At 45.0% G+C, this 17,964-nt stretch overlaps 1 protein-coding gene across 1 annotated transcript; it reads left to right on the top strand.

Annotated features, from left to right (window-relative positions):
- The first annotated feature begins 631 nt into the window (after positions 1–631).
- On the top strand, positions 632–15,544 carry LOC112215056 (bromodomain-containing protein 1-like). Its single transcript, XM_024374067.1, has 7 exons — positions 632–1,189; positions 8,720–8,929; positions 9,277–9,416; positions 9,896–10,029; positions 10,993–11,102; positions 14,991–15,142; positions 15,370–15,544. The coding sequence occupies exons 1-7, from the start codon at positions 632–634 to the stop codon at positions 15,542–15,544; spliced, it is 1,479 nt and encodes a 492-aa protein (XP_024229835.1).
- Positions 15,545–17,964: the final 2,420 nt, after the last annotated feature.

Raw genomic sequence — 17,964 nt, 5'->3', positions numbered from 1 at the left:
AGCTTGTCACAGCTGTATTTGGGGAGTTTCTCCCATTATTCTCTGAAGATCCTCTCAAGTGCTGTCAGGTTGGTTGGGGAGTGTCGCTACACAGCTATTTTCAGGTCTCTCCAGAGATGTTAGATCGGGTTCAAGTCCAGGCTCTCTCTGGGCCACTCAAGGACATTCGTTGTCTTGGCTGTGTGCTTAGGGTCATTGTCCTGTTGGAAGGTTAACCTACGCCACAGTCTGTGGTCCTGATGGCTCTACAGCAGGTTTTCATCAAGGATCTCTCTATACATTGCCCCGTTCATCTTTCCCTCGATCCTGACTAGTCTCCCAGTCCCTGCCTGGTCCCTGCCATGATCACATATTGTCGATCAACAGATAGATGTTGGCCCATTCAAATTTCTTCACCAGTTGATGCTTGTCTAGATTGTCCTGGTGTTTGTCTCTGTTACCACACCCTTAGGAGGTAAAACCAGTCAAAATAATCTTTGTTTACACAGTTTTTTAAAACTTAATGACATTGTATTGTGATGGTAATCTCTGTCTGCCTCTGTTGTCTTCCTCATGCTTGTTTACTTTGTTGCAATATAGACACATCTATGTACCTGTTTCTCTTCTCCTTGCAGCTGTTCAGGTGTTGAGGATGAGGAAGAAGGTTCGGCACCACAGGGTCCCCGTGCCCCAGCGGCCACCCTCCCCGATCCGGCCGTCCCCCAACAAACAGACTCTGACCTATGCCCAGGCCCAGCGCATGGTGGACATGGAGATTGACGGCCGGGTGCATCGGATCAGCATCTACGACAAGCTGGATGTGATCTCGGATGATGACCCTATGGCGCAGGAGATTATGGAGTGCACCAGCAACAAGGAGAACATGGAGAAGCCTCAGCAAACACTGATGCGCTCCGTCCGGTTAAAAAACAGCCAGGAGAAGAGGAGTGCAGCTGCGGTCGCACAGAACCCTACAACACATGGAGCTACAGCAGCACAGGCAGCACCAGCACAGACACTTCCAGAGGCCAAGGTCCGGACTGTGGAGTATAACCTTCCAGCTGTCCCCAGGAGGCCCCCAGTGTATTATAAGTATGTGGAGAAGACGTCAGAGGAGCTGGATGAGGAGGTGGAGTATGATATGGATGAGGAGGACTACGCCTGGCTGGAAGTAGTTAATGATAAGAGGAGGAGTGAGGGCGTCAGTCAGGTAGGCTTTTTCTTTTTAAATTACGCCTTTTCAAATTTACAAAACTTAATGGTGAGGCTGCTCCCCCGTAGCCTGGGTGCCAGTCAATCCTTTTTGTCGTGGGGGTGCTAAATACGGCTGCTAGAATCCTGACTAGAACCAAAAAATTTGATCATATTACTCCAGTGCTAGCCTCTCTACACTGGCTTCCTGTCAAAGCAAGGGCTGATTTCAAGGTTTTACTGCTAACCTACAAAGCATTACATGGGCTTGCTCCTACCTATCTCTCTGATTTGGTCCTGCCGTACATACCTACACGTACGCTACGGTCACAAGACGCAGGCCTCCTAATTGTCCCTAGAATTTCTAAGCAAACAGCTGGAGGCAGGGCTTTCTCCTATAGAGCTCCATTTTTATGGAACGGTCTGCCTACCCATGTCAGAGACGCAAACTTGGTCTCAACCTTTAAGTCTTTACTGAAGACTTATCTCTTCAGTGGGTCATATGATTGAGTGTAGTCTGGCCAGGAGTGGGAAGGTGAACGGAAAGGCTCTGGAGCAACGAACCGCCCTTGCTGTCTCTGCCTGGCCGGTTCCCCTCTTTCCACTGGGATTCTCTGCCTCTAACCCTATTACAGGGGCTGAGTCACTGGCTTACTGGGGCTCTCTCATGCCGTCCCTGGAGGGGGTGCGTCACCTGAGTGGGTTGATTCATTGTTGTGGTCATCCTGTCTGGGTTGGCGCCCCCCCCTTGGGTTGTGCCATGGCGGAGATCTTTGTGGGCTATACTCGGCCTTGTCTCAGGATGGTAAGTTGGTGGTTGAAGATATCCCTCTAGTGGTGTCATGCCGTCCCTGGAGGGGGTGCGTCACCTAAGTGGGTTGATTCATTGTTGTGGTCATCCTGTCTGGGTTGGCGCCCCCCCCCTTGGGTTGTGCCATGGCGGAGATCTTTGTGGGCTATACTCGGCCTTGTCTCAGGATGGTAAGTTGGGGCTGTGCTTTGGCAGAGTGGGTGGGGTTATATCCTTCCTGTTTGGCCCTGTCCGGGGGTGTCCTCGGATGTGGCCACAGTGTCTCCTGACCCCTCCTGTCTCAGCCTCCAGTATTTATGCTGCAGTAGTTTATGTGTCGGGGGGCTATGGTCAGTTTGTTATATCTGGAGTACCTCTCCTGTCCTATTCGGTGTCCTGTGTGAATCTAGGTGTGCGTTCTCTAATTCTCTCTTTCTCTCTTTCTCGGAGGACCTGAGCCCTAGGACCATGCCCAGGACTACCTGACATGATGACTCCTTGCTGTCCCCAGTCCACCTGGCCGTGCTGCTGCTCCAGTTTCAACTGACCTGAGCCCTAGGACCATGCCCCAGGACTACCTGACATGATGACTCCTTGCTGTCCCCAGTCCACCTGACCGTGCTGCTGCTCCAGTTTCAACTGTTCTGCCTTATTATTATTTGACCATGCTGGTCATTTATGAACATTTGAACATCTTGGCCATGCTCTGTTATAATCTCCACCCGGCACAGCCAGAAGAGGACTGGCCACCCCACATATGCTCTCTCTAATTCTCTCTTTCTTTCTCTCTCTCGGAGGACCTGAGCCCTAGGACCATGCCCCAGGACTACCTGACATGATGACTCCTTGCTGTCCCCAGTCCACCTGACCGTGCTGCTGCTCCAGTTTCAACTGTTCTGCCTTATTATTATTTAACCATGCTGGTCATTTATGAACATTTGAACATCTTGGCCATGTTCTGTTATAATCTCCACCGGGCACAGCCAGAAGAGGACTGGCCACCCCACATAGCCTGGTTCCTCTCTAGGTTTCTTCCTAGGTTTTGGCCTTTCTAGGGAGTTTTTCCTAGCCACCGTGCTTCTACACCTGCATTGCTTGCTGTTTGGGGTTTTAGGCTGGGTTTCTGTACAGCACTTTGAGATATCAGCTGATGTACGAAGGGCTATATAAATACATTTGATTTGATTTGATTTGAAATGAGTCTGATGTCGACATATCCGGAAAGGCCGCTCAGCAAGGAAGAAACCACTGCTCCAAAACTGCCATAAAAAAGCCAGACTACGGTTTGCAACTGCACATTGGAACAAAGATCGTACTTTTTGGAAAAATGTCTTCTGGTCTGATGAAACAAAAATAGAACTGTTTGGCAATAATGACCATCGTTATGTTTGGAGGAAAAGGGGGATGCTTGCAAGCCGAAGAACACCATCCCAACCTTGAAGCACGGGGGTGGCAACATCATGTTGTGGGGGTGCTTTGCTGCATGAGGGACTGGGGCACTTCACAAAATAGATGGCATCATGAGGCGGGAAAATTATGTGGATATATTGAAGAAACATCTCAAGAAGTCAGCCATGAATTTAGACCGTGTCACCAGCAAAGCACCATCACACCACCACCTCCATGCTTCACGGTGGGAACCACACATGCGGAGATCATCTGTTTACCTACTCTGTGTCTCACAAAGACACGGCGGTTAGAACCAAAAATCCCAAATTTAGACTCCTCGGACCAAAGGAAAGATTTCCACCAGTCTAATGTCCATTGCTTGTGTTTCTTAGCCCAAGAAAGTCTCTCTTCCTCTTATTGGTGTCCTTTAGTAGTGATTTATTTGAGCAATTTGACCATGAAGGCCTGATTCACACAGTCTCCTCTGAACAGTTGATGTTGAGATGTCTGAACTCTCTTATGCATTTATTTGGGCTGCAATTTCTGAGGCTGGTAACTCTAATGAACTCATCCTCTGCAGCAGAGGTAACTCTGGGTCTCCCTTTCCTGTGGCAGTCCTCATGAGAGCCATTTTCATCATAGTGCTTGATGGGTTTTTACGGCTGCACTTACGGCTGCACGGCTGCACAAACATCTTTCTGGTAAGAAGAGGGGCGGGGGCGTATGCCTTATGGCCAACGTGACATGGTGTGATGAAAGAAACATACAGGAACTCAAATCCTTCTGTTCACCTGATTTAGAATTCCTCACAATCAAATGTAGACCGCATTATCTACCAAGAGAATTCTCTTCGATCATAATCACAGCCATATATATCCCCCCCCAAGCAGACACATCGATGGCTCTGAACGAACTTTATTTAACTCTCTGCAAACTGGAAATGATTTATCCGGAGGCTTCATTCATTGTAGCTGGGGATTTTAACAAGGCTAATCTGAAAACAAGACTCCCTAAATTTTATCAGCATATCGATTGCGCAACCAGGGGTGGAAAGACCCTGGATCATTGTTACTCTAACTTCCGCGACGCATATAAGGCCCTGCCCCGTCCCCCTTTCGGAAAAGCTGACCACGACTCCATTTTGTTGATCCCTGCCTACAGACAGAAACTAAAACAAGAAGCTCCCACGCTGAGGTCTGTCCAACGCTGGTCCGACCAAGCTGACTCCACACTCCAAGACTGCTTCCATCATGTGGACTGGGAGATGTTTCGTATTGCGTCAGACAACAACATTGACGAATACGCTGATTTGGTGTGCGAGTTCATTAGAACGTGCGTTGAAGATGTCGTTCCCATAGCAACGATTAAAACATTCCCTAACCAGAAACCGTGGATTGATGGCAGCATTCGTGTGAAACTGAAAGCGCGAACCACTGCTTTTAATCAGGGCAAGGTGTCTGGTGACATGACTGAATACAAACAGTGCAGCTATTCCCTCCGCAAGGCTATCAAACAAGCTAAGCGTCAGTACAGAGACAAAGTAGAATCTCAATTCAACGGCTCAGACACAAGAGGCATGTGGCAGGGTCTACAGTCAATCACGGACTACAGGAAGAAATTCAGCCCAGTCACGGACAAGGATGTCTTGCTCCCAGGCCGACTAAATAACTTTTTTGCCCGCTTTGAGGACAATACAGTGCCACTGACACTGCAGCCGAGGTGAGTAAGACATTTAAACGTGTTAACCCTCGCAAGGCTGCAGGCCCAGACGGCATCCCCAGCCGCGCCCTCAGAGCATGCGCAGACCAGCTGGCCGGTGTGTTTACGGACATATTCAATCAATCCCTATACCAGTCTGCTGTTCCCACATGCTTCAAGAGGGCCACCATTGTTCCTGTTCCCAAGAAAGCTAAGGTAACTGAGCTAAACGACTACCGCCCCGTAGCACTCACATCCGTCATCATGAAGTGCTTTGAGAGACTAGTCAAGGACCATATCACCTCCACCCTACCTGACACCCTAGACCCACTCCAATTTGCTTACCGCCCAAATAGGTCCACAGACGATGCAATCTCAACCACACTGCACACTGCCCTAACCCATCTGGACAAGAGGAATACCTATGTGAGAATGCTGTTCATCGACTACAGCTCGGCATTCAACACCATAGTACCCTCCAAGCTCGTCATCAAGCTCGAGACCCTGGGTCTCGACCCCGCCCTGTGCAACTGGGTACTGGACTTCCTGACGGGCCGCCCCCAGGTGGTGAGGGTAGGCAACAACATCTCCTCCCCGCTGATCCTCAACACTGGGGCCCCACAAGGGTGCGTTCTGAGCCCTCTCATGTACTCCCTGTTCACCCACGACTGCGTGGCCACGCACGCCTCCAACTCAATCATCAAGTTTGCGGACGACACAACAGTGGTAGGCTTGATTACCAACAACGACGAGACGGCCTACAGGGAGGAGGTGAGGGCCCTCGGAGTGTGGTGTCAGGAAAATAACCTCACACTCAACGTCAACAAAACTAAGGAGATGATTGTGGACTTCAGGAAACAGCAGAGGGAACACCCCCTATCCACATCGATGGAACAGTAGTGGAGAGGGTAGCAAGTTTCAAGTTCCTCGGCATACACATCACAGACAAACTGAATTGGTCCACTCACACAGACAGCATCGTGAAGAAGGCGCAGCAGCGCCTCTTCAACCTCAGGAGGCTGAAGAAATTCGGCTTGTCACCAAAAGCACTCACAAACTTCTACAGATGCACAATCGAGAGCATCCTGGCGGGCTGTATCACCGCCTGGTACGGCAACTGCTCCGCCCTCAACCGTAAGGCTCTCCAGAGGGTAGTGAGGTCTGCACAACGCATCACCGGGGGCAAACTACCTGCCCTCCAGGACACCTACACCACCCGATGTTACAGGAAGGCCATAAAGATCATCAAGGACATCAACCACCCGAGCCACTGCCTGTTCACCCCGCTATCATCCAGAAGGCGAGGTCAGTACAGGTGCATCAAAGCTGGGACCGAGAGACTGAAAAACAGCTTCTATCTCAAGGCCATCAGACTGTTAAACAGCCACCACTAACATTGAGTGGCTGCTGCCAACACACTGACACTGACACTGACTCAACTCCAGCCACTTTAATAATGGGAATTGATGGGAAATGATGTAAATATATCACTAGCCACTTTAAACAATGCTACCTTATATAATGTTTACATACCCTACATTATTCATCTCATATGCATACGTATATACTGTACACTATATCATCGACTGCATCCTTATGTAATACATGTATCACTAGCCACTTTAACTATGCCACTTTGTTTACATACTCATCTCATATGTATATACTGTACTCAATATCAGCTACTGTATCTTGCCTATGCTGCTCTGTACCATCACTCATTCATATATCCTTATGTACATATTCTTTATCCCCTTACACCGTGTATAAGACAGTAGTTTTGGAATTGTTAGATTACTTGTTGGTTATTACTGCATTGTCAGAACTAGAAGCACAAGCATTTCGCTACACTCGCATTAACATCTGCTAACCATGTGTATGTGACAAATAACATTTGATTTGATTTGATCTTTCAAAGTTCTTGACATTTTCTGTATTGACTGACCTTCATGTCTTAAAGTAATGATGGACTGTCATTTCTCGTTTCTCTTTTCTTATTTGAGCTGTTCTTGCCATAATATGGACTTGGTCTTTTGTCAAATAGGGCTATCTTCTGTATACCCCCCACCTTGTCACAACACAACTGACTGGCTCAAACACATTAAGAAAGAAAGACATTTCACAAATTCACTTTTAACAAGACATACCTATTAATTGAAATGAAGCTGGTTGAGAGAATGCCAAGATTGTACAAAGCTGTCATCAAGGCAAAGGGTTACTTGATTTGTTCAACACTTTTTCTTTCTTGACTAAATTATTCCATATGTGTTATTTCATAGTTTGGATGTCTTCAACTATTATTCTAGAATGTAGAAAATAGTCAAACTAAAGAAAAACCCTTGAATGAGTTTGTGTGTCCAAACTTTTGACTTGTACTGTAAATATTTGCCCATACAGGAGGGGGGTAGGCCCTGTCAAAGAGGTGGGGCTTTAGGAGGGACTGAAAGATGGTGATGAACTCAGTCACGGATGGCTCGGGAGAGTTCCAGAGCCTAGGAGCAACCCCGGAGAAGGCGTTCTCTCCAAAGCTCTGTAGTTTTGACCTGGGATGTCAAGGTGGCCTTCTGTGGCAGAATGGATTGCGTGTGTGGTTTGGTAGAGGAGAAGAAAGTTTAAGAGGTAAAGCAGGGTGGTGAATGGCTTCGCATGTCAGGAAGAGGATCTTGTAATTAATTAGTTGGCAGCCAGTAGAGTTCACGGAGAACATTAGTGATGTGCTGCCGGGGCTTAGTGTTGGTGAGAAGGCAAGCTGCTGAGTTTTTAACCATTTGTAGCTTATGGAAGGACATTGAGTTGATGCTGGAGAGTGGCGAGTTGCATTAGTCAAGACTGGAGGAGATGAATGCATGTATGAGGGTTTCAGCGTCAGGAGAGGGGGTACCTGGCTTTGGCCAAGCACTCAGATATCGCCAGTGACCTGGTGTCAGGATGTCATGTGCTTCTCAGTTCTTTGTTTTATTGGCCGAAACTAGATATAAACTATAGCTAGATCAGGAATTAACCGTAACCACTAGTTAGTCACACCATCATACCATATAGTGTGCTTAGCCATGCTAACCTGCTATGATGTAGTCATGCTGGGTCACATGATATCCCTTGTCTCAGGACATCCCATTGCCTGGTTGATGAGTGTTGAAGTGGGCTACTATTGTAGTTATACAGTATAGCTAAATGGTAGCATGGCTTTCTCTTTAACATGGTATTGGTACAGTGGAGTTGATATGCTAGGAGCCTGAATTGATTCACAGTAAACCTACACTGACTCAGTAACTATTAGATTGCCTTCTAGAATGCAAAATACTTTGCGTGATTTTAAAATATTTTGCTGTCTCATTGGTTATTTAGCTATGCATTATAGAAGGCAAGATAATTTGTATTGAGGTCTTGTAATTCTGCAAGGATAAGGATGATGTGCTTTAGGAATGGTTCTGGTGTTTTTATTCAAGATGTGCAACTCCCTCTTTCCCTCTACCCTTAAACCCATCCACCCCAACCCCACTCCGGACAGTAAGACCCACGGACAGGTCAAATTTGACCGGAAGAAACCCAACAACACACAACACAACCACTACCAAGACCCTTCTCAATGGCCACTCTGAGTCCCAGAACCCCCTGCTTCTCTTAGAGGGGGGCGTGAGTGTGGTGGCCACCTCCACTCTGGCCCAACCCTAGGGGACGACTGTCAACCGCCGCACTGCCGTGCTCTTCAGAAAATCCAAGACCTCTAGCCCTGGGAAGAACCAGGGGGGGAGAGGAAGAGGCGAGGCCCAGACAGGGTGCCCTCAGCTGGGCACCAAGACCTTCCTGTCGGTGATGATCCCCAGGCTGGAGACCCTCCTCCACCCCAGGACCAGGAAGAGGAGCCACAGTTCCAGAGTGGGGGTCAGTGGGGGGTGAGGGTCAGGGAGTCCCCTGTCAAACACATTGACACAGGTAAATAGGGTTCTTTTCACTTGTCAGAAAATAAATTACTTATCTTAAAGGAACTCTTAAATAGAGCATGAGTAAGAAGTAGAAAATGATCTTCACAGACTTGTGAATTAAGAGATAAGGTTCCCCTTGTCTATGTAATCTTATTAATTATAATTTAAAAGACTAAACCGATCCTAGATCAGCACCCCTACTGAGATGCTTTATGAATAAAGGTTCAAATGTTGTAGGTCTATGCTGTAGTTGGTTTATGTGTAGTATACGGACTCTACTGTACTGCTCTGTGTTACTCGCCTCAGGCCTGTCTTCATGGTTTTGTGATGGAGGAGGTTATTGATGAAGAGAGGGAGCTAACTGCCAGCAGGCCTCTAGAAACCCGGAGACGGTGTGCCTCTGAGTCCAGCATCTCAACTAGTGGTAGTCTGCTGGGCAGCACCAGGTAGGTACATGCATATACCTCACAACAGACCTGGGTTCAAGTAGAATTTGTCTTTCAATTACCTAAACTGAGCTTGATCGAGCCCGCCTGGCACAATGGAACCACTAGAATAGACCCAACTGTGGAAACAAAGGCAGGCTCAATCAAACGCTCTAAGCAATGTATGCACGGCATCTCTAGCTCGTACACTTTTCACTGCTGAACATGGTGGTACTTGGTAGTTCAACTATGTAGCCTGGTTCCTCTCTAGGTTTCTTCCTAGGTATTGGCCTTTCTAGGGAGTTTTTCCTAGCCACCGTGCTTCTACACCTGCATTGCTTGCTGTTTGGGGTTTAGGCTGGGTTTCTGTACAGCACTTTGAGACATCAGCTGATGTACGAAGGGCTATATAAATACATTTGATTTGATTTGTAATTTCTCTATAGTGTGTTATGTAGAAGGCAGTCTGACTCAGTGTGGATGCCTTTTCCTGATTTCAGCAGCAACCTCCGTCTTCCAACATGTGGTAAGGGCAAACCGGCCCTGGTCCGAAGAAACACTGTGGATGATAAGAACGAGCTCATTGCCTGTATAGAAACCGAGAATTTTGCCAGAGCTGCTAGGATTGCTGCTGGTAAGTTGTCAGTATTGATGTTAATCATACAGGAAAATGGAGACTGTGGAGGCAAGTGTGTTTGTGTGTATTGTATCATATGAGGTCTGGCTAAGAGTCATTGAAGTAGATCTATTGCTATAGGTTCAGGAGTTTTGGGGTAGCTTTTGAGGCACTGTTCCTTTACTGGCATTTCCAGCATGATCCACTAGGTTTGCTGCAGGTAGAAAATCCTAGGAAATGTTATTTAATTGACACAAACTGTCTCCACTCAGTCAATGTCTTGTTGTGCGTGTGTGTTTGGTGGCCTAAGCCATGGGAAGCCATTGACAGTCGCTGGATCCAGGTTCGAATCCCAGTCTGGGCTACCCCCCAAATTTTCTACAATATACTTCCATGGTTGGTTTAATTGACTCTCCCTTTTTACGGCCCCTAATTTATCTATTTTTAGCTACTACTTCCAAGTCTGTTGGAGAGGATCAGATTGAGCAAAGTGAGATGTAGAATCACTGATCTACAAATAGTATTCTCTGCAAAATAATAGGTTTTGTGTGATTTATGATTCGCAGAGCTACTCCTCCCCTGGTTTAAGTAATCCCTCCTGCCAAACACACATGCACATCCAGACATTGTTTGATTGATTGGAGACAGCTTGTGTCAATTACATAACATTTCCAAGGATGTCCTACCTGCAGCAACATTAGTGGACAATGTTGCCCCAACTCTTGGCTCTAGCTTTAGGATATAACCAGAGTTTTTTTTCAGTAGTATACTACAATGCAAGAAAGAGAAACATAAATTAAAGCCATTATATTCATGATTTACATTCCAAATTGTATTTTTGTAATATTACATTTTTCAGTGAGTTGTGATGTATTAAACCTGTATGTGTTGATGCTGTAACTTAGCATGCCTCTGGAAGTGTTTTGCTATATTTACAGTGAACCCCTCCTAACTTGATTGTTGTTATTCCTGCATGCATAGAAGTTGGCAATAACAATATTTGGATGCCTGCTAGTGCTTCAACAGTTGTTCTGGAACCTCGAAAGCTAGTTTGGGCAAAATGTAGCGGATACCCTTCCTATCCTGTCTTGGTGAGTGACAGTGAGCATATGTATGACACCTGACTATTTCATTCTCTCTTCTCAGTGCTTGCTACCAGGGACTAACTTTTTGTTTACCTGCCACTCAGATTTTTTTAGGAGACAAAATATACATTTTTTGCCTTACAACAAACACAAATCAAAATGGACGAGTATGCTTTGTTGTGTTTCTAAGTCAAGGAATGTGTATTACTAATAAGAAGTAATGTGTTGTATTGCTCAATTTAATATTTTGTGACCTGAGTCTTCTCATCAAAATATCACAGATGAGACAAATGTTCAGCTGCCCCTTTTAAGTTTACCGTGGTAATGGGGCCACTCAAGTTGTCACGTGTCGTTAGGCATCAGCATGCTCAGCTAGGCGAACCGAACGAGTGTGCACGCATACTCCCTTAAAAGACATTTGCTTGAAAAACTAGACTTCGGCTACCAACTTCGGCTTGTCTCAAAGATGAACAAAAATGTCACAATGTCGTCATAATATATGCACAAGCTGTTCTGGCTGGGAAACATGCAGATGCCTTTAGTGGTGCATGACTCCAGGATTTTTGAAGTCGACTCCCAACTGCTGTGGTTAGTCAAGAGTCGACTCTTGCGCAACTCCCAAAAGGAGCTGAAACAGACAAACACACACGTACGCACCTCATTATTGCTGCATCCTACTAGGAAGACTACATTTGCGTTCTAGAGGACTAATATGAACATGATGATACCCATTTGTTCATTAACTTAGCCTATAAAAGTCCCATTTTAAATATATATATTTTTTTATATAGGTGATGTGTAGGAACTACAATATTTTGGTGATATTTCTGCTGCACACAGCCTTGACGATCCCATGTGATGGTGCTGCACGTTCTACCGCTGATAAGCCCATTCTTTGCCATGTTATAACGCTATTCGGACAGGTATTACTAGAGACGTTGGTTATGTAATTATTATCCAAGCATGTAAGTTATTCCAGAAGACGATTCACACAGGATTACTCCAAACTGTCCCTTGTAATTATTTTTTTCCCCCTCAAATTGAATTCACTCTTGATGGAAGCCTGGAGGTTTTTATTCTAGGCGTGAAGTTATTTCATAGTCATGTCTAGACTATAATAGGCTACACTGATAACTCATGCTTGGCTGCCAAATGTATGCAGTACCCCACACACTGTTTGGGCCTACATTAAGCTGTCCCAATTGCAGTCCCAACACCTTACCACTGTTCCACCCGGCTATCAGACGAACCTTGTCTGGTAGCAAAACCGTTCATTCAGCCTCATTTACTGCCTTTTAAAAACACATAGCTGATATGGTTGACTTGCTTAAACAAATGTGGTTTCTGACAATTGAGATGTATAAACTATTGCATCAGGGGACGACGAGCGGGTAAGAGGCAATTAATGAGCGAGGTAGGACGGACTTAGTCAATATAACTTTGTTCAGCACTTTTGAAATGTACAGCAACAGAATTCAGAACATGGGCCGTTCTTACAGTGTTCTCCCTGTACACCAAGTCAGATAAATAAAGGGAGCATATAAGCAGACAATGAAAGCTCTTACAATATTTGATTATGACATTTTGTTAAACAGGCTATAAGCTATGTGCACCACCAAGTCAGAACAGTAGGCTAAAGGGGGAAAAGAGACCAAATTATTAGGGTGAGGCACCTGGGCTACTAACAGCTTAATAGACAACATACACATAGCATTACTTTCTTAGCTACAGTATACATATCTCCCTGACATATTACATTATTTATGCAGCAGCATACAATACATTTTGGACTCACTTTGGTGTGCTGTAATCACTTGAACAGGAAGGTGGTGTGGCGGTCTTTCTTGTGGGAAAATTGTCATCAGTCTGCCAATCTCTGGATTTATGGTAGAAGTCATGCTGGATTGACAGCATGGCCAATGTTGAATGTTTATCCTTTTAAGCTTAGAAAGAGACCCTTAAACCCAGACTTGGACCACACATCCACTCCACTGAACAGCAGGCTAGTGATTGCTTTGCCAGTTAGCCACTTATTCCTTCCAAACCACTCATTGTTGAATTTGTGATTTCCAACTTGTTGTGTAATGTTTATTGCCGATGAGCACAGATACTTTTTATCTATAATTTCTCTTTATTTGAAAAGGATTTTACAGTAGATTGTTGACGTGATTCATGACTGCTAGGTAAGATTTTGAAAGTATACCGTTGACATGATCAATCCAATCAAAGCTACTGTAGATATGTGATTTGATCTCATTTTATCTGTGGCCAATGACCTTGATCCTTCTTGGATGGGCACTTCTAATGTAACTCTACGGCAACACGCAAGGGGCTTGAATTTGAGCTCTCCCTGTAGATTTTGTGACAGAACACTGAGCCAATCACGGTGCAACTAGAGAACATTACCAACCTCTATGCTCTGTATTTTCTGCTGGCTGCCCCACCACCACAGAAAGCACTGAGCTAGGCTGACACACCTGCATTTTGGAGCTGCATTACTCAAGAAAGCAAACAAGAGTCCGCTTGTATGCGGCCTTATTAACTCAATTTTACATATATATATTTTTTCATTGTTTGCAAACTGATATGGGACCTGTATTAATGCCAGAATAACATACCCTGAATGACGGGTCATCACTGATTGCGATAGCCTGTACATCTTTTGATTATCGATGCACGGTTCAGACTCTGCCTGGTGGCCGACATGCCTGACTGTGCCCATCCTCTCTCGCTCCCTCCCTCGTTAGCTCGCTCTTTCTTTGCTGTGATAGATGCAAGAGTTTTTGTTCTCAGAGGTAGCCACGGCAACTAGTTTCCTCCCTTGCAAAAATACTGAATCTCAGGAGTCGACGAGTTGATGCCTGACACCCAGAAATGTGAGTCGACACCAGGAATTGACGGGCAAGGAGTTGAGGAATTGATTCTAGTGTGCCTGTGAGAATCTGACTAGTAGAGGCTGACAACGACTCTTCCTCTTCCACAGTGGAAGCAAACTCGCATTGAAAAACAACCTAATTTGTGAACAAAACAATGTAAGTGTACAAGAAACAAGAAGATAAAGTCTCACTGTAGTAGTTAGACCAACTTTTATGCCTGTTCCCATTGCTTCTAAAACAAACCTTTCAGCTCTTCACTCGCAGTGCACACAGCCCTCCAGCCAGGCAGTGTTGCTTCGCGAGGTGAGATAGCTATAACGTTACGATTCCTATTTATTTGTGCATTGCCAGATATGAAACCAAAAGGAATAAGTACTCTAAACAGCTACAGCCCCATTTATTTTTCTATAAATCACTACTCGCACGTGCCAATACTTGACTTTGACCAATGTGGCTGGTGAATTAGACATTTGTATGCGCCAATATCAAAATCTACCCGCATTTGGTGGGTGTTAATTTAAGGCCCTGCTTGCTACCCCCTTCATCAAATCTTGAGTGAGTGATGTTCACACACTATCTGTTTGAAAAGTGTAACACCCACACATCCTACAAGTTTTGTCTTTCATGGTAGAATAAATCCTAGGTCCTTGACACCCAGAAATGTGAGTCGACACCGGGAATTGACGGGCAAGGAGTTGAGGAATTGATTCTAGTGTGCCTGTGAGAATCTGACTAGTAGAGGCTGACAACGACTCTTCCTCTTCCACAGTGGAAGCAAACTCCAAGTCCTCTAGATGGCGCCATTGTCAAATAAACAGATCTGATTTGACCTTAGTTTAAGAGGACTAAGTGGACGCACCTCTTTTCAACACAAGCACCAGCTGTGTGTGTTTGAGCATGTGTGTGTTTGAGCATGTGTGTGTTTGAGCATGTGTGTGTGTGTATTCAAGTATACTGTGCCATAACACTCCAGGCACCACTCCCTAGTAAACCTGGTACACCTCTTCCACCACGTTAGATTGTTGACCCCCACATGCCCCGGGTTGGATGCCAGCACAACGGGGTGTCTATCCCCATACCTCCCCTCGACGTCCTCCGGGTCGGAGAACGGATGCAGTTCAAGAACAAAAAACTCTTCCTCGTCCTATTCTTCGACAACAAACGCAGCTGGTGAAGACATCTCTGTTCTCCAATACTAAATGCTAAGAAAGGGATTTTTGTTGCTGTTGATAGCAACATACATGGATACACCATTTTGCAATCTTCATTTGCAATGTTAAGTGTTATTTCAATACGTGCTGTGAATTTTCATACACAACCAACAGACAACACAAAGAACTCAAATTTGTATCAGAAGAAATGTAGCTGAATTTTATTTCATTATTCTCTCTTCTCAGGCAATGGCTTCCTAAGTCTAAGATGGTCCCTCTGGGGATCAACAAGACCATCGACAAGATCAAGATGATGGAGGGCAGAACATCCAGCATCCGTAAGGCTGTTCAGACTGCCTTCAAACGTGCCATGAACCATCTTAGCATCGTTCAGGACAAACCTGTCAGCGACGTGGACTAACACACACACAGACACACACACACCCAACCCTTGAATTACTGCTCATGGTCTTGTCTCAGACCTGAGTCTGGCCTACACTCCTTCCTTCTCCACTTTGTCAGTCTTTCCAAAGGTCTATGCTGGCTGTGTTTACCAGGTGCCTGGCTACCCCCCTGGCTTGGTATGGTTCCCCCTTCCACGTCAGCCCTCGCCCGCTGGTCTGACGACTGCTGCTTTAAAGAATGTGCCCCAGTTCCCCTCCTATCTACTGTTCTCCATGGTCGCGTTCATGATGCACCAAATGGAAGAAAACAACTCGCTCATCTCGCCTTATCAGTGGTGGAAAAAGTACCCAACTCTCATTCTTGAGTAAAAGTAAAGACAATAGAAAATGACTCAAGTAAGTCACCCAGTAAAATTCTACCCGAGTAAAAGTATTTGGTTTAAAATATACTTAAGTATCAAATTCCTTATATTAAGCGAACCAGATGGCACCATTTAAAAAAAAAAAAAAGTTTTTAAACGGAAAGCCAAGGGCACACTCCAACATTCAGACATAATTTACAAATGAAGCGTGTGTGCTTAGTGAGTCCCACAGATCAGAGGCAGTAGGGATGACCAGGGATGTTCGGATGATAAGTGCGTGAATTTCACTATTTGCCTATCGTGCTAAGAAGAAATCAAAATGTAACGAGTACTTTTGGGTGTCGAGGAAAATGTATGGAGTAAAAAGTACATTATTTTCTTTAGCAATGTAGTGAAGTAAAAGTAGTCAAAAATATAAATAGTAAAGTACAGATACCCCAAAAAACGACTTAAGTAAAAATATTTGAAAGTACTACTTAAGTGCTTTAATCCACTGCACCTTATGCCATTTATTTCCACTCAAAACTACCTACTACATTTTTATGTTAACTCTGTAAATAACTGCAATATTTGTCTGACACACTAACTTATTTTGTAGAGTGAGTGAAATTTGTACTGTACAATGGATTTTCTTACTAGTATTTATACTTTTTGGTGAAGTATGTAAGCACTGCGGTGTGGTAATTCAAAGTGCTATGACAATAAGACAAGTGTAAAAAGCCTTAGCAGTATAAAATAATGGGGATTTTTTTTAATATCCTATTTTATTAAGTTAATGAAGTTTATAAAATATAAACTTCCCTTTGGCATTAGTCCTTCTGTAATCAAATGTATAAATATATATATATATATTTTTTTTTACAATAGTTTTACAATAGTTGTTTGTCCATAGTATTCAGACCCCCTGACTTTCTCCACATTTTGTTAGGTTCCAGCCTTTATTCTAAAATTGATTAAATTGTTTTTTTCCCCTTCTCAATCTACACACACTACCCTGTAATGACAAGACAATTTTTAAATTTTATTTTGTAATATCACATTTACACAAGTATTCAGACCCTTTATCCAGTACTTTGTTGAAGTCTCTTTGGCAGCAATTACAGCCTTTTAGTCCTCTTGGGTATGACGCTACAAGCTTGGCACACCTTTATTTGGAGTTTCTCCTGCTCTTCTCTGCAGATCCTCTCAAGCCCTATCAGGTTGGATGGGGAGCATTGCTACACAGCTATTTTCAGGTATCTCCAGAGATGTTAAATCGGGATCAAGTCCAGGGTCTAGGTGGCCCACTCAAGGACATTCAGAGACTTGTCCCAAAGCCACTCCTGTGTTGTTTGGCTGTGTGCTTAGGGTTGTTGTTCTGTTGGAATGTGAAACTTGGCCCCAGTCTGAGGGCTCTGGAGGAGGTTTTCATCAAGGATCTCATCTTTCCCTCAATCCTGACTAGTCTCCCAGTCCCTGCCACTGAAAAACATCCCCGCAGCATGATGCTGCCACCACCATGCTTCACCGTAGGGATGGTGACAGGTTTCCTCGAGACGTGACGCTTGGCATTCAGGCCAAAAAGTTCAATATTGGTTTCATCAGACCAGAGAATCTTGTTTCTCATGGTCTGAGAGTCTTTAGGTGCCTTTTGGCAAATTCCAAGCGGGCTTTCATGTGCCTTTTACAGAGGACTGGCTTCCGTCTGGTCACTCTACCATAAAGGCCTGATTGTTGGAGTGCTGCAGAGATGGTTGTCCTTCTGGAAGGTTCTCCCATTTCCACAGAGGAACTCCAGAGCTCTGTCAGAGTGACCATTGGGTTCTTGGTAGCCTCCCTGACCAAGACTCTTCTCCCCCTATTTGTCAGTTTGGCTGGGCGGCCAGCTCTAGGAAGTCTTAGTGGTTCCAAACTTCTTCCATTTAAGAACGATGGAGGCCACTGTGTTCTTGGGGACCTTCAATGGTGCAGATATTTTTTGGTACCTTTCCCCAGATCTGTGCCTCAACACAACCCTGTCTCTCAGCTCTACGGATAATTCCTTCCATGTCATGGCTTGGATTTTGCTCTGACATGCATTGTCAACTGTGGGACCT

Source organism: Oncorhynchus tshawytscha, linkage group LG15 (genome assembly GCF_018296145.1).
Source record: "Oncorhynchus tshawytscha isolate Ot180627B linkage group LG15, Otsh_v2.0, whole genome shotgun sequence".
Classification (NCBI taxonomy): domain Eukaryota; kingdom Metazoa; phylum Chordata; class Actinopteri; order Salmoniformes; family Salmonidae; genus Oncorhynchus; species Oncorhynchus tshawytscha.
Note: the sequence above shows the minus strand (reverse complement) of the source record. Positions and strands in the feature narration are given on the sequence as shown.

Excerpts from the sequence above, each read along its gene's own strand:
- LOC112215056 (XM_024374067.1), top strand. The coding sequence starts at position 632 with ATGAGGAAGAAGGTTCGGCACCACAGGGTCCCCGTGCCCCAGCGGCCA. Across the intron at positions 10,030-10,992 it reads AGCTGCTAGGATTGCTGCTG|AAGTTGGCAATAACAATATT; the intron begins GTAAGTTGTCAG and ends CTGCATGCATAG. Across the intron at positions 15,143-15,369 it reads TTCGACAACAAACGCAGCTG|GCAATGGCTTCCTAAGTCTA; the intron begins GTGAAGACATCT and ends CTCTCTTCTCAG.